Raw genomic sequence first — 14840 nt, 5'->3', positions numbered from 1 at the left:
AAAGGAAAAATGAATGTAAGAGAACTCACTTACATAGCTGTGTGTGTGTGTGTGTGTGTGGTGTGTGTGTGTGTGTGTGTGTGTGTGTGTGTGTGTGTGTGTGTGTGTGTGTTGGAGGGACATTATGACTTACAGGAAGTGAGTCAACAATAAAGAGCAGAGCAGCTTTGTGGTCCAAAAGCCTGAAAGCAACTAATTTCATATTAATGAGCTCGAGTGACTCCATCGGACTCCATAGGTCTTCAGCTGAGGACAAAATACTCTAAAATCGGCTTTAAAACACACATTTAAACACGTTTCGCCAACATTACTGAACATTACTGGTTTTATAGCACATTTATATTTGGTTATTTAATGTAATTCTTTTGGATTGGAACAATTAGTGTATATGACTTCATTTAAAATTTAAAAAAAAGAACGCACGGGCTAATAATTACCATCTTTACGGTGTGTGTGTGTATCTGTGTGTTTGAGTGCGTGAGCGCGTGTGTCCTCCCAGAGCTTCATTGTTATCCTAAAACCTCTAATTGACGTCGCTCCTGCTCGCCTCTCCTCTTATTGGACGTGCGGACGGTCGTCACGTGATCGAATTGACCAAAACAGCGGCCTGTGTGTGCGTGCGTGTGTGCGTGCGCGTGTGCGGTGGGGGTTATTAGTGTAGGAGGGTCACTGAGGTTCTGACCGTGTGCAGGACAGAGAGCAGGGATGCGCTGGAGCCTCCGGCAGCAGAACCGGTCCTCTGGGCTCCTGTGAGGTTCTTCCGGCTCCGCTGCTGCCGCTGAGGAGCTTCTCATCATGGCTGAAGGTACGAGGCTGTTGGGGGTTGAGCAGAGGGCAGGTCGGCCTCTTCTCCGAGGGTTGTCCTCCTCTCTGCTGGGTCTTTGTTGGTGTGGAGGCTGTGGAGGCGCCGTCCTGCGGCCCCCCACCCGGGAAATACGATTTAGAATATAATGGAGACATGGAAAATGTGGAGATGTTGGAGAAATGTGGACGGTTAAGAAAGTAGCGGTTTGGTCTCCATGGCGTCATCCGTCATTTCAAAAGCTCTAAACACGGATTTTGATGCTTGATTAGTTTGCTTTTATTTGCGATGTTTCGTTCACGAATTCACGAGTCGTTTTATCAAACGATTCGTGAATTAAGTCTTCAGGTTAATTACCTGAAAATTCTTCTTCTCTGGTCAAATGTTACGAGCGACCCCCCCCCCCCCCCCCCCCCCCCCCCACACACACACAAAAATTGAGGGCTTCCACGGCCTCCCAGAGCCATCGACGATTGATATTTGGCTGCAGGGCCTCGCTGTTCAGTCAGGCGGGTGTGCACCACCCCCTCCCGGGCCCCGGCCCTGCTCTCCCCGGGCCCCGGCCCGCTCTCCTCGGGCCCCGGCCCGCTCTCCCCGGGCCCGTCCCTCTCTCCCCGGGCCCCGGCCCGCACTCCCCGGGCCCCGGCCCGCTCTCCCCGGGCCCCGTCTCTCTCTCCCCGGGCCCCGGCCCGCTCTCCTCGGGCCCCGTCTCTCTCTCCCCGGGTCCCGGCCCGCACTCCCCGGCCCTCTCTCCCCGGGCCCCGGCCCGCTCTCCCCGGCCCCGGCCCGCTCTCCCCGGGCCCCGGCCCGCTCTCCCCGGGCCCCGGCAGTCAGCTCTTCCTCTCTCTCGTGTGTTGTGTGCAGGCGGGTCTCCGCAGAGTGAGGAGGAGGAGGAGGCCGCTGCTCTGTCGCGGGGCAGCGGCGTCTGCAAGTGGTTCAACATGCGGATGGGCTTCGGCTTCATCTCCATGAGCAGCAGGGACGGAACTCCTCTGGACCCGAACCTCGACGTGTTCGTCCACCAGGTGAGGGGGGCGTGACAGGAGCGTGACGCGGTTCATGTACACGTACAATAGTCTATTCTAATATTAAATATTGTATTGATCATTTGACCCAGTGAGTAAGTTTTGGAGCTTCCCTTCTTGTGTGTGTGTGAATTTATCCAGTTGACTTTTATCCAGCGTGTCTTCAGCAGGTCTTTGCTGGTTTTCAGGGTTTAGATGTGAAAGTTTCAGGTCAGAAGAGCAAAGCTGGGCGGTTCTTCTGCTGTTTCCTGTAATAAAGCAGCTAAAGCCTCAGCGAGCCCACCCAGCGGCCCAGAGCTCCAGGCTCTGCTCAGGTTACCTGAGCTGGGCTGCACTTTTCTTTTTGTCTGAGTGGCTCAGAGTTTTTCCTCTTTATAGGTTAATAAATTTCAGCATTTTCTTTTTTTATTAGTGTTTAATTTAGCTTTGTTAATCAGTCCGGCTGCACTAACTTTCAGGGTTAAATGAATCTCTCTCATATCTAAACAGTTTTAGACCCAAGTTTGCCTCTAATGGGTCATAAACTGCCTTAACTCAGATAGCTGAAGCTGAAATGTTTGGATCAACAGCCGGTCTAGATGTGGTGACGCCTCCATCTTCTTCACTGACAGAGCAAACTGCACATGGAAGGTTTTCGCAGCCTCAGGGAAGGCGAAGCTCTCGACTTCACCTTCAAGAAATCAACTAAAGGGCTGGAGGCCATCAGGGTCACTGGGCCCGACGGAGCGCCGTGTCTGGGCAGCAAACGAAGGCCGAAGAACGCCCTGAAGAGACGCTCCAAAGCCGAGAAGTAGGTCCAAACCGTCCACGCTAGCGCTCAGAATGATTCACTCCTTACGTGTCTGGTTTGTTTGCTAACGTTAACTGGTGGCGAAGGCAGCAAAGAAAGTTGTGTCAGAGGGTCAGTGTGAAGAATGTAACGATGTTTTGGAGAATCTACGGCGGCTGCCAAGGGACAATTCCAGATCAGAGGGTTGTTGTGGGCGATACACTTGCAAAGTAGAGGTTGGATTTGATGCCAAAAAATGATGATCAAAATCTGGTGAGTAATATTAATGAGGAATTGAGTTTGCCTTTAAATCTTTTTGGCCTCTTCAGGCTACTGTAGAGCACCCAGGAGGGGGACCCGGGGCAGAAAAGTCGGTTTGTCTTCAATAGAGAACCGGGGGAGTTTTCTGAGGAGAGGAGGTTCGTTTCCATTTAACTGATAACAGATGTAGGTGCCCTGGAGAGGTCAGAGGTGGTAACCATGGCGACAGGAGGATGTGGCGGGCCAACGGGGTGGAGGGATGATGGGGTCAGAGGTGAGGGTTTGTAGTGAAACAAAGGCGCTCCCACTCGCGCCGCTGTGGCCACGCTGATCAATAAGGAGAGGTGGGGGGCTGGGAGGACAGGAAGGAAGCGATCGCTGCCTGTGAGCTGCTCCAGGACCAGTTCTGCATTTGATCACTCCGCCCGCTGCCATTCTTAATCATCAGCCAGTTTCGCTATAACGAGCAGAATGTGAATGACAAATGAGAGTCGCGATTCAACCAGGTCACCCCAGGCTAAGTCAGCGCTAAAGCTAAACCCTGAGAAAGGAGGTAAAGCTCCAAATCAGTCAGGAACAGAGTAAAGGATCAGTAGTATCTAAATGAAACCTGCATGTTCTTAGTATCACCTTAACAGTTTGTGTGAAAACACATCAGAGCTGTTGTTTTCTGTTTTGTATATCATCGATCAATGATTTGCATCATTGATTGTAACATCTGTCCGCCTCTGGATCAGATCTGGGAATCAGGCTAGGATGCGCTGCCCCCTGCTGGCTAAATGTAGCATCTGCAGCCCAATGCTGGGAGGAATTTTGGATTCGTTTTTGCTAAAGAAGCTGCATTTTTAGTTTAATCTAGTGGAGAGACGACAATATTCAGAAATAAAGTTGAACATTTTCATGATTCCCTGCCTAATAATCAGATTTATTTCTGTAAATGTCAATGATTTAGGTGCTTATTTTTAACAGATGTCTCCAAAACATCAGCCACATGGTAACTGGATCTGGATGAATTTTGTCCAAATATCTTAATCATTGTATTTATATTCAGCCCAAACCCGGTTCTTCCATGTCCTCTTCACATTCCTCCTCTGACAGTTCAGCAGGGGTTAAAATTGTAACACAATCTTTTTATTCACCATGTTTTCCCTCCAACATGTCAGTGTGAAGCCATTAAGATGTCTGACAGCAAACCCGGAGCACTTAAAAGATCACTCTCAAACCGCAGCAGCATCGACAACGTGGCTCTGATGCTGCTCTGCTCTTCATTTCAGATGCTACAACTGCGGAGGAGCCGGACATCACGCCAAAGAGTGCCAGCTGCCCCCTCAGCCCAAAAAGTGCCATTTTTGCCAGAGCATCTCCCACATGGTGGCTGGCTGCCCAGCCAGAGCGCAGCAGCAGCAGCAGCAGCAGCAGCAGCAGCAGGAGGTGCAGCAGGAGGTGCAGGGAGGCTCAGGGATGGACCAGGAGGAGGAGTGACTCCAGAAACTGTGAAACTACCTCAGGTTTTATTTACCGAATGATCAAAGTGTCTTATCTGTGAAATCAAAGCAATCGGACATCAAAGCCAAAGATAAGAATCCAGATGAATGTAAGTTTTGCCGGAGCTGAATGTACAGTGGCGGCAGGAGGTTGCTCGTGACGATACTTGAACACGGTTGTTCTGGCACAATTTGTAGTTCAAAAGAAGCGGCTTCACGGTAACGGACGGCGTTCCCGCTCTGACAAATCAAAGGTCAAAACAACCCGGTCAGTGGATTTTGGTAGTAACATGTTTATATATCTGTTATTACGCTTTAACCTAAAACTCTGAACGTCAAATACCAAACTCAGGCCATTTTTTAAACATATTTATTTGCATATCCCTCAACAAAAGACAATATCAAAGACAGATCAGCAGAGGTGGAGAACGCTAAGGCTCCACCTTCATCCTGAATTAGCAAAGGTTTTGATCTGATGAAGAAGACACGAGCTTTCATCAGTTATACAGCCGCTATCATGCAAGAATCCCTCCTGACTATCTTAATTCAGCACATTTACAAGCTTCTCAGGGCTCATGTGACCCCAAATAAACAAAATTGTGGCTTGATTATCACAATTTCTTTTGAAATTTGAACTTGAATGTGATTTCCTGTGACTGAATGTGCCGGAGGTGGACGGGCGCCGCCTCCTGCCCAACATTCCTCTGTCCTTTTAGCGTTGACCTAATATGCAACACCAGTAATGATTGTATGAACGGCTCTTCCGTATCTGCTGACGTATCAGGGATGTTTCTTCTTATGGTCTCCTGATTTGATGTAGAAACTGTAGCTGAAGTGGAGACAATTGAGTTGTTGAGTCTTTTAAAATCTTTTTTTTAATTTTGCCTTAATCTCCTTTGGCTGTACATTAGCATAAATATCTAATTTTATTTATAATTTTTTTTTTACTTCCTTAAGCTTAAGCTAAGTTTTTCACTTTGTAACTACTATAATGTGCAAAACCCAATTGTGAAAAGCCACAGATTAGCATCTTAGTTTAGCCAGTTAGCTAATTCGGTTCTCACGATATTTACTTTCTCCTTTTTTTTCCTTGGCGGTTTTTGGTTTAGCGCTGCTAACCTATGCTATTAATATGATAGTGGGCAAACGTAGACGTAAAAAGAATGTTACTGTTAGTTCTGAACGAGATGGCGGCGGGACGATGAGCTGAAGTGATTCACTAGAAACAACAGTGAAGTAGGCAAATGGCTAAAGTATATGAAAAAAGTCAAACATTGACATTAAGTTTATTTAAACAATGGTTATGCCTCAATTACATATAATTATTAGGGCTTTGCTAAGCTAACAGCTTCCTGCTGCTAGCTGTTAAATTTTCAAATGTAGTGCAAGAAACCAATTTGACTAGAAAAGGTTAGCCTGTAGCATTATTTTTAAAGGATTATAGAACACAGACATCCTCTGTTGTGTGTTGCTGTGAGTCAGACAGTTTTTATTGTACATATTTGTGTCTTTTTTTAATCTATTTATTGATGATGTTCAAGCTTCTTTGCATGATAAATATGATAGAATAGATTTTTCTGTGGAGGGGACGTGGCATCACAAAGGGTGATCCGTATCGATCATCCCTCAGGATCAATACGCTCGTGTCCCCGTGGTTTGTTGTGTATTTTGTCTCATTTTTTTGTGCGCTCGACCAAGATGGATCTCGTCTGGTCAGAAATCTATACAGGTCTACCTCAGGTGTGATTCTGGGCGGCTCCAGAAGAGCCTGTCCCAGAAACAGTGTTGTGTGAATGTAAAGCTTTGTGTCTTTTTCACTATTTATGATCATTTTTAATCTGCTTGTGGTGTAACATAATGCTACCTCAAACGTGCTTGGTTTGTTTAAAACTGTGTGTTCATAAAACATGTATTTCAGAGCAAAAATGTAGAACTTTAGCCCATTTTTCCAGGTGACTGGGAGCGAAAATCAACTGACAAACACACATTTAAGATGTTAACCTGGGTTCTTTTTTGGCTCTTCCATGCCAGCAGAAGACAACAGCTGTGTTTGCTTCTCTGCCAAAACTGCTCCCGTGTGTTGATTTTCTAGTTTGGGCTCGGATCTCAAGCTGTAGCTGAACTCACCAGGAAAGTGCACAAATTAAACAAATATGCAGAGTGTGTGCCCCTTGTATCTGCACTTTATTCCAGTTTTCCCTGCACCTTGAGTTTACTTAATGCGTCTTAATTTGAAAACCAGCCGGAAACAGATCCCTCCGTGGTTGGGTAGTGTTTGATTTCAACTCCGATATCGATCCACCCGATTTTAGGCAGGAGATTTCTGGCTCCCGCCACCAAACCACGGACGAAGACCACCGACGCTGTCAGCGCGAACGAGTGTGTCGTTTATTTTGAAAGTCTGCACGGAAATGACGTCACGCCGGCCGCCCCTGCGCCGCTCCGCAGCTGCACGCGCTCACGTCCAGCGTTTGACAAAACCTTCTCGGCTTGACTGCGCGAGCGTGTGCGGCTGTAATGGCTGCCAGGGGGCGCGAGGAAGACAACAAATGAGCCGCGGAGCAGCGACCCGAAGGTGAGACGGGCGGCAGCTCCCGGCGAGTCTGTCCCGGGCACGGTCGGTCCGTCTGCCGCGGCGGCGGCGGCGGCGGCGGCGGCTGCCCGGGTCGCAGGTGTCTTGCGTGCGTGCGCTGGAGGTTGGACCCGGGACAATAAGGTGTCATCATCCAGCTTGGGTCGGTCACTCCTCCCGAGTGACCCGGTGGTGTTTGCGTCGGAGAGCTCCGGCCGCGGAGAAGGTTCCAAACTCCAGCAGCTGGATCCAGCCGTTGTCATGACAATTGCGCTGGCGAGAGCCGGACTCTTTGTTAGCTGCCGCTTTACGCGATTAAGCTAACGCTAGCGGAGCGGCAGCATCGCGGGCTAACCACGGCCAGGCCACGGAGCTGTTAGCCCCGCGGCTAATCTGACGTTAATTAGCCGGGTGTCTGCCTCGCTGTCAGGCGTCCTGTCCCCGGGTTCATCGGGAGACATTTCACAGGGACACGTTGAACCGTCTGCTGGCGCTGGCGCGGAGGTTTAATCCGCCGTCGGAACGATCCTGTCAAAAGAAAACAGCTCCGGATCATTTCAGTCACTTTCACTTGTGGCAAAGTTCACGCCAGCGAATCAAGTTTGTCAGTGTCAAAGCTCAGGAAGTGTGTTTGCCCTGAATTCTGTCAAAATAGCCTGAATATTTGAGCTCTTCATCCGGGAAAACACTGGCGATCATCGCGATCCGTTGAGCATAGTCATAATAATAACAATGTTTGCCATTTAAAGGTGATTTAATCATGCTAAAACTTGCTGGGATGTGAAAAATAATCAGCCCAGGAACACTGGGGAGGTGGGACTGATGAGATATGGCTTTCACACACTCTCTGGGCACATCTGGGCCGTTCTGAGTGTCTCGGTACTGTTCATCTGGGCCTGTTTGGAACCAGGAGCTGCATCTATGGGCTCTTCTGTTCCAGCTAATCCTGAACTATCAGTGTAATTCTCTGATGAGAGGAACATTAACGACCCACTTGCGGCTTATCCCTGTGTTCTTCATCCACAGTGAGGACGAGGATGGTAAGCAGCCAGCCGAAGTACGACCTGATCCAGGAGGTGGGGCGTGGCAGCTACGGCGTGGTCTATGAGGCGGCGGTGAAGCGCACCGGCGCCCGCGTGGCTGTGAAGAAGATCCGCTGTCACTCTCCGGAGAACGTGGAGCTGGCCCTCAGAGAGTTCTGGGCCCTCAGCAGCATCCAGAGCCAGCACCCCAATGTCATCCACCTGGAGGAGTGCATCCTGCAGCGGGACCAGCTGGCCCAGAAGATGAGCCACGGCTCCAGCTCGCCGCTCTACCTGCAGGTGAGGACGCCACAGGTCCACCACGTGTTTGCCTGTTCCTGGAGCCGACCCGGTCGGTCCATGAGCTCAGAGCTGCGCGTTGCTTGCGTCAGTTATGGCTGTAATTACAGTTGTGGATGATCACCCCTGCCAGGGGCTTCTACGTGGAGCCGGGGCCTCTGGGTCCCCCCCTCTGTTCAGTGGACCTGTCACGTCGAGGTGCCTCCCTGCTGTCTGACGGACGGCACACACCAGCCCTGATTGGACTCTCTCAGCGGTATTCAGGCCATTGTGGCGCGTCGGTGTTGGATGTTTTCCCAGAATCCTTTTATTCCAGATCTTTTTTCCCTCATTGTGCTGCTGCGTTCCAGTTCGTGCTTGCAGGGGAACAATGATAACGGGGCAGAATTATCTGAAAACACCAACCGTGGGATCATTTCTGCCCGTTCTCTTCAGCTGGGGGCTGGTGGCAGTTTCCAGGTTCGCGTTTCACATCATTTCTCCCGCCTGGAAGCCGTTTCCTGCCCTTTAATTGACCCATTTCCTGTTTTGTCAGCAGCGAGGAGGCTAATTTATCCGCTTAACACGCGTTTGTGAAGTGAAACACGACTAATCTGCAGAATCTATTCCAACGGTGTCAGAACGAGTGTGATTGAAACTGTCAGACTCACCTTTTATGTCTGTGGATGAGTTCAGCTTGTTGTTGTCATGGAGACGCGCGGACGTTTTCCTTTGTGGCACAAGGGGGCGCCATTGAGCTGCAGGAGAACGACCAACAGTCTGGGAAGGCTGTCCTCACTCTGTCTGTCTGTCTGTCTGTTGCAGCTGGTGGAGACGTCCCTGAAAGGCGAGATCGCCTTTGACCCCTGCTGTGCCTACTACCTGTGGTTCGTCATGGACTTCTGCGACGGGGGCGACATGAACGCCTACCTGCTGTCCCGTAAGCCCAGCCGCAAGACCAACACCAGCTTCATGCTGCAGCTGGGCAGCGCCCTGGCTTTTCTGCACCGCAACCAGATCATCCACCGCGACCTCAAACCGGACAACATCCTCATCTCGCAGGCCCGCTCGCCCGCCGGCTCCACCGAGCCCACCCTCAAAGTGGCCGATTTTGGGCTGAGCAAGGTCTGCTCCACCTCTGGGCTCAACCCCGAGGAGCCGGCCAGCGTCAACAAGTGCTTCCTGTCCACGGCGTGCGGAACGGACTTCTACATGGCCCCGGAGGTGTGGGAGGGTCACTACACGGCCAAGGCGGACATCTTTGCCCTGGGGGTGATCATCTGGGCCATGGTGGAGCGCATCACCTTCGTGGACGTGGAGACGCAGAAGGAGCTGCTGGGGAGCTACGTGCAGCAGGGCTCCGAGATCGTCCCCCTGGGCGAGGCCCTGCTGGAGAACCCAAAGATGGAGCTGCTGATCCCGGCCAGGAAGAAGAGCATGAACAGCCACATGAAGCAGCTGATCAGGGACATGCTGTCGGCCAACCCCCAGGAGCGGCCGGACGCCTTCGAGCTGGAGCTCAGACTGGTCCGGATCGCCTGCAGGGAGCTGGACTGGGACACGTGATGGAGCGAGCGGCAGGCTGACCACGCACACGTGCACGTTCCCGCCCGCCCGCGCGCTCGTGAACAGAACTGTTTTGTTTGGGGAGAGAGCGGCGCGGTCCGGTGGCAGAACCTCTGTCGCCAACCTCCGTCTCCCGGCGCCACGCCCAGAACCGCAGCTCCGTCTCAGGCTCGTCTTTAGAGGATCGCCCGAGCGTGACGGGAGGGTGGAGCCACGTCAGACCACCCCGGACTGGATCAGAACCCACCGGTTTGTTGACAGATACCATCCTGCACTTGGTGCTAAACGTTCCAGAACACAATTCCAGACGTTATCCTGTGACTGTGGCTCATCCATCGGGCCCATTTTACCGCCGATCACCTCTGTAGCTCTGACGGGACACCGACCCGGGTCCTGCCTCTTCACCAGCATCTGAGTTCTGTGCCCTGAAGGTCCAGGTATCGTGACCCACAGCCCGATGGTATCTGGAGACAAACTGCAGCTCACTTTTGGGAGGGGAAGGTACCAAACTTGGGCGCACTTCCTGTGTGTTTTCGTACCGGGTGTCCAGCTGGTCTTTAAGCCCGTCGGACTGCGGGAATGGTTCTGTCTTCACGGGTCAGTGTAACAGAACGTAACAGCTTGGAGAGAGTCACCTTTTCCTACATGGCGCCTTAAACACAGCACTTGTTCTAAAATGGGAGTGAGTAAATTATGTATGAAGTCTGAGGTCACTTCCTGCTGTCAAATGTTGCTTTTTGTTTACGATTATTGAGTCACGGTTCAAAAGGGTGACACAAAAAAAAAAGCCCGTCTAGCAAGAACCCGGACTGATCCTTGGAGAACCTTCTAAACACTGGAGCACCCGACAGCAGGTGGCAGCCGGGCCGCCTCGTTGGCAAACACGCCAGTTTACGCGGCGTTGACGCGAACGTTCAGCGTGAGCCCAATCAGGCGAACGGTTCTGAGTCTGGGTTTAGTCCTCAGAACCGCCGACTGCACGACAGGCGCTTCGGGCTGGGTTGGGTGCGATAACCGCGGCGCTGCGTTTAGCGGGCGAGCGCGCCGTCAGGCTGCAGTCGACTTAGCGTCGGCGGCGTCTCTCGCCCTGGTGGCGTGAGCGGGGTGAGAGCAGATCCTGGATCTGTGGATCTGCTCTCACCCCGCTCTTCTTTAAACTCCGGATCCTCCGTAATCCCATTCTTCATGCTTCCAACCAGCTCATTTTAAGCCTATTATGCTGTTGCAGCACTCGGCGGAGGATCGTGTCCTGCCCCCCCCCCCCCCCCCCAAACGCCTTCAGGGTCGGTGTAATTTGTGCACTTTTTTATGGGAGCCTGTAAAACCAAAGCGGCTGCTCGCTCTCAGGTTCCTCCCTGACCCGTTGCCAACGTTTTGGAGCCTTTTCTCTTGATTTACTCGATTGTTTACTTTTCCCGCCTTGTTTCTTTCCCTCTTCCGGATCGGGAGCCTCGGATCGGCTGGAGTCGCACCGTTCCGTACGGTTGCTGCGCGGCGACGCTGGAAATCAAATGCTTTGATCTGCCTCCAAAGTTCCTTTTGACAATATTTCTGACGTCCCGGACGGAGGACGGCCCCGGCGCGGCGTGCCATTAGCCTCGTAAGCGTTCCTGACAGGCTGGGAAACAAAACTGACAAGCCGACGCGTCAACTTGAAAAATGAGCTGCTGATCCGCTTCAGACGCGTCTGACTGACGCGTTTGTAGACCGGTGAGAACCCTGACGAGGGAGGTAAAGCTGCCGACGCTGACAGGAGGCAGCAGGGCACCAAAATACCGTTATTCCATTGGGGGGTGGGTGGGGGGGGGGCAATCATTGAATTTTGAGGGGTTTATCAAGACTTTGAGTCGAAAGGGGGTCGGTTTGATTGTAGCTTTGATCTTGTTGCCATGGGAATTAATGGTGTGGTGTTTGGAATGCAGGAACCATCATCATTGGTGGCGTGCTTTGGATTTGTTGGCGTCTTCTGCTCTCCTCCCACGTTCCTGCACCCTTGGTCAGAACACCCCGACGAGCCCCACTCTTCCCTGGACGTCGTTGCCTTCACGGCTCCTCTTCACGGGCATCAAAGCCTCTTCTGGGCATCAAAGCCTCTTCACGGGCATCAAAGCCTCTTCACGGGCATCAAAGCCTCTTCTGGGCATCAAAGCCTTTTCTGGGCACCCAGCAGAGGATGATGGGTAGAGCCGCTCCCGGACCCACTTCCTCCTCCTGAGATGAAGGAGGAGGAAGTGGGTCTTTGGCTTCCTGTCAGATTTGGCGAACAAACGGGAGAGCGTCTCTCGTTTTCCTTCTCTCCTCGTCAGCTCGACGTGCTGATTTTCTTTGCACACGTGTAAATACTGTACAGGATCGTGGACATGAACACGCTTGTTGTGTATTTGTGCCAGACCGGTTCCGTTTTCCAGAACCGGACCTGTCCCACCTGTAAATTGCTGTGACTGACTTTGGCTTTACTTCCGTCGCCAAACTGGTGTAATTACGGCTCGTGTCGGCGTGCTCGTGCTAACTGTGTTTACCCTCAGTGGCCTGTAGGCGGAGCTAAATCACCGCTCACGCTGATCCAGGACTCCTGTAAAAACAGAATTTGGTGCAGAAACAACTGAAATGGCAATATTTTTGGTACTTGGTGGCTCCTTTCTAGCCTTTACTAGGTTTTTTCTGGTAACAAAGATCCACTGATGCTGGCATGTGGGATTTCCTGAACCGTTTTCCTGTTTTCAGCCTGAACGCGATCAAATAAGCCCCGCCCCCTCGTCGCCAGGAGGACTCGTCACTTTTTGTATGACCTCTTGCTGTCATGTTGCTGTAAAATTCTTTGAAGAGATTAAATGAAGTTTATCAAAAACAAAGGTGTGAGCTTGGTTCTGTGGGGACACCTGAGCAAGCTGGCGCTCCAACAGGTGATCGCTCTGATTCGGTCCACCTGAGCAACTGGGGCAGCTGCTGGCAACTTTGCCCCCGCCTTCCTGGAGGTTGTGTTCAACAGGCAGGAAGAAGAAATGACAGCCCAGGCTACCACGAAGGTACGTCCGTCTTCTGCTGATCGTTGAAGGATCTGAAGACGTCCTGACAGGTTTCTCCACCCTGATCTGCACAGAGGGCAACTCTTCAGATTCTGCCCGTCACCGTGTCCCAGCTGCTGTCCGCTCCACAAGTGGGCCATGATGCCTTTGTGATCGGCTACTTGGAGCTACACCAGGTACATGCTAGCATGCTAAATGAAGCTAAAGCTCTTGGGAAATGGTGACCTGTTGGTGGTGGGACAACCTTCAAGTGTCCCACTGGGTATTTGGAGACACCTGGTGGTCGAAAAACGAACTGCAATATTTAAATACCAGCCAAGAGAACCCTACCAGGGTACAGAACCCTACCAGGGTACAGAACCCTACCCTACCAGGGTATAGAACCCTACCAGGGTACAGAACCCTACCCTACCAGGGTATAGAACCCTACCAGGGTACAGAACCCTACCCTACCAGGGTAGAGAAGGGTTTTCCAGATGGATGGTGGGCAATTATTTGACGATGTTTCGGGATCTGTTTCCTGGTTTTCCTCCTCACGCAGGTGTCCGTGGTTGGCGTCGTCAGAAGGTCCGCCCACTACGACACCAATGTCCAGTACTGTGTGGACGACATGACCGGACCGCCGCTCTTGGTGAAGCAGTGGGTCGGCGAAGAGGCCAGTAACCACACCGAGTTTTACGCGCCCACAGCGGAGACCTTATCCTAAACCGGTAAAATTGCCCCCGCAGGCCACGCCCATTTGCCCTGGCACATATGTGAAGGTCACCGGATGTCTCCGCGGTGGCAGCGTGAGTCGAAACTAAGGTCGGGTTCGAAGCGGCCTGAAGATCTTTTGACCCTTGAGGTTTGGTTCTGACAGGATCAAAAGGTTCTGCTGGCGCTGAACGTGCGCTGCCTCCAGGAGCTGAACGAGATCACGTCCCACATGATGGAGGTGGTCCAGGCCCACATGCAGCTTTTTGGAAAGGTACGTTTAGCCTGTCTGAAAGGTGTAATTATTCCATTGTTCAGCTCTCGGACTCCAGCGGCGCCAGTCGGAAGGTCGGGGTGACAACTGCTCTATGGTTTCCCATGGCAACCGTGGTATTTTCTATTTCTGCAGGCCTTTGACGTGAACATGAATCCCACCGCTGGACCCGGCGCTGGAGGCGTGCTCCCCATCGGGCTGTCCACCATCCAGGGGGAGGTCAGTGGGTTCATGGTGGGTTCGTGGATGTAAAGGAAGGGTTGTTGGGTCACCAGATCCGATTTATTTGATTAGTACTGATGACGATGGGGTGTGGCGCCCCCTGCTGGTCAATCCTGATAACGGGAATGATTGTTCGCGATGGAATAGCATTTTTGCTAATTAACGTCCTGGTTCCTGTCGAGGTGTTGCACGTCATCAGGACGTACGCCGCCTCTGGCGACGGTATCGGCATACACGAGCTGAAGACGCAGCTGGGCTTCCTCAGCTCGACCGACCTCAGGTACGCGTCCGCAGGTTTGCCGAGGTCAAAGGTCGGCCGCGGGCCTCACGCACGTTTGGTCTCTCCCTGTGCAGAACTTCTCTGGCGTTCTTGCTAAACGAAGGTCACATCTTCTCCACCGTCGACCAGCATCATTTCAAGTCGACGGAGCATTAGTTCCAGCTGATCTGGATCGGTCTGCTGCCCACGTTTGGACCTTTTTCGTTTGTTTTTTGTGAGTTTTGGTTTCTTTAAAGACCTTCTGACACTATTTCTAGCTCACGTGTTGACTGAATGTGGGACGAGTGTAAATGATGCTCTTTATAAAGTCTGAAGCTGCAACTGAGTCTCCTGCCTTCTATTCAACACACAACTGTGTACAAGCCCTCGTGAGCGCCCCTGGTGGCCGACCACAGTAGTCCTCTTTAATTTTAATTAGTATTTAAAGCATTAGGTCCATTTTTTCCCACACATTAGCTTCCATCATGACCAGCTGTCCCCACCTGTTGGAGGCGGTAGTGCTCGAACTGCCCTGTGGGAGGCGCCATTGTACCATCAGGCTAGCAGAGCGCTAACAGATGAGAGT

General features: G+C 51.8%; 3 protein-coding genes across 5 annotated transcripts; all 3 read left to right on the top strand.

Moving 5' to 3' along the window:
- The first annotated feature begins 612 nt into the window (after positions 1-612).
- LOC130518231 (protein lin-28 homolog A-like) lies at positions 613-5501 on the top strand. The gene is made up of 4 exons (XM_057020671.1): positions 613-805; positions 1667-1827; positions 2439-2617; positions 4132-5501. The coding sequence occupies exons 1-4, from the start codon at positions 796-798 to the stop codon at positions 4337-4339; spliced, it is 558 nt and encodes a 185-aa protein (XP_056876651.1). The 5' UTR covers positions 613-795; the 3' UTR covers positions 4340-5501.
- Positions 5502-6756: 1255 nt separating this feature from the next.
- Positions 6757-12632, top strand: pdik1l (PDLIM1 interacting kinase 1 like). 2 transcript variants are annotated; one of them, XR_008947966.1, is made up of 4 exons: positions 6757-6916; positions 7940-8235; positions 9040-11490; positions 11703-12632. XR_008947966.1 is itself a non-coding variant. In XM_057020668.1 (3 exons), exons 2-3 carry the CDS (start codon positions 7951-7953, stop codon positions 9778-9780), a joined length of 1026 nt encoding a protein of 341 aa, XP_056876648.1. In that variant the 5' UTR covers positions 6757-6916; positions 7940-7950; the 3' UTR covers positions 9781-12632. The 2 variants fall into 2 exon arrangements, 1 of the variants encoding a protein (XP_056876648.1); XM_057020668.1 differs by having other exon boundaries at positions 9040-12632.
- A 21-nt stretch (positions 12633-12653) lies between these two features.
- On the top strand, positions 12654-14596 carry LOC130518229 (replication protein A 32 kDa subunit-like). Of its 2 annotated transcripts, none has more exons than XM_057020669.1 (8): positions 12654-12806; positions 12881-12982; positions 13348-13461; positions 13535-13594; positions 13666-13773; positions 13909-13992; positions 14195-14275; positions 14350-14596. In XM_057020669.1, the coding sequence occupies exons 1-8, from the start codon at positions 12783-12785 to the stop codon at positions 14491-14493; spliced, it is 717 nt and encodes a 238-aa protein (XP_056876649.1). In that variant the 5' UTR covers positions 12654-12782; the 3' UTR covers positions 14494-14596. The 2 variants fall into 2 exon arrangements, with proteins under 2 accessions (XP_056876649.1, XP_056876650.1); XM_057020670.1 differs by having other exon boundaries at positions 14178-14275.
- Positions 14597-14840: the final 244 nt, after the last annotated feature.

Source organism: Takifugu flavidus, chromosome 21 (assembly GCF_003711565.1).
Source record: "Takifugu flavidus isolate HTHZ2018 chromosome 21, ASM371156v2, whole genome shotgun sequence".
NCBI lineage: Eukaryota > Metazoa > Chordata > Actinopteri > Tetraodontiformes > Tetraodontidae > Takifugu > Takifugu flavidus.
Note: the sequence above shows the minus strand (reverse complement) of the source record. Positions and strands in the feature narration are given on the sequence as shown.

Excerpts from the sequence above, each read along its gene's own strand:
- LOC130518231 (XM_057020671.1), top strand. Across the intron at positions 1,828-2,438 it reads TCGACGTGTTCGTCCACCAG|AGCAAACTGCACATGGAAGG; the intron begins GTGAGGGGGGCG and ends CTTCACTGACAG. Across the intron at positions 2,618-4,131 it reads AGACGCTCCAAAGCCGAGAA|ATGCTACAACTGCGGAGGAG; the intron begins GTAGGTCCAAAC and ends TCTTCATTTCAG.
- pdik1l (XM_057020668.1), top strand. The coding sequence starts at position 7,951 with ATGGTAAGCAGCCAGCCGAAGTACGACCTGATCCAGGAGGTGGGGCGT. Across the intron at positions 8,236-9,039 it reads GCTCGCCGCTCTACCTGCAG|CTGGTGGAGACGTCCCTGAA; the intron begins GTGAGGACGCCA and ends TGTCTGTTGCAG.
- LOC130518229 (XM_057020669.1), top strand. The coding sequence starts at position 12,783 with ATGACAGCCCAGGCTACCACGAAG. Across the intron at positions 12,983-13,347 it reads GCTACTTGGAGCTACACCAG|GTGTCCGTGGTTGGCGTCGT; the intron begins GTACATGCTAGC and ends CTCCTCACGCAG. Across the intron at positions 13,462-13,534 it reads AGCAGTGGGTCGGCGAAGAG|GCCACGCCCATTTGCCCTGG; the intron begins GCCAGTAACCAC and ends TTGCCCCCGCAG.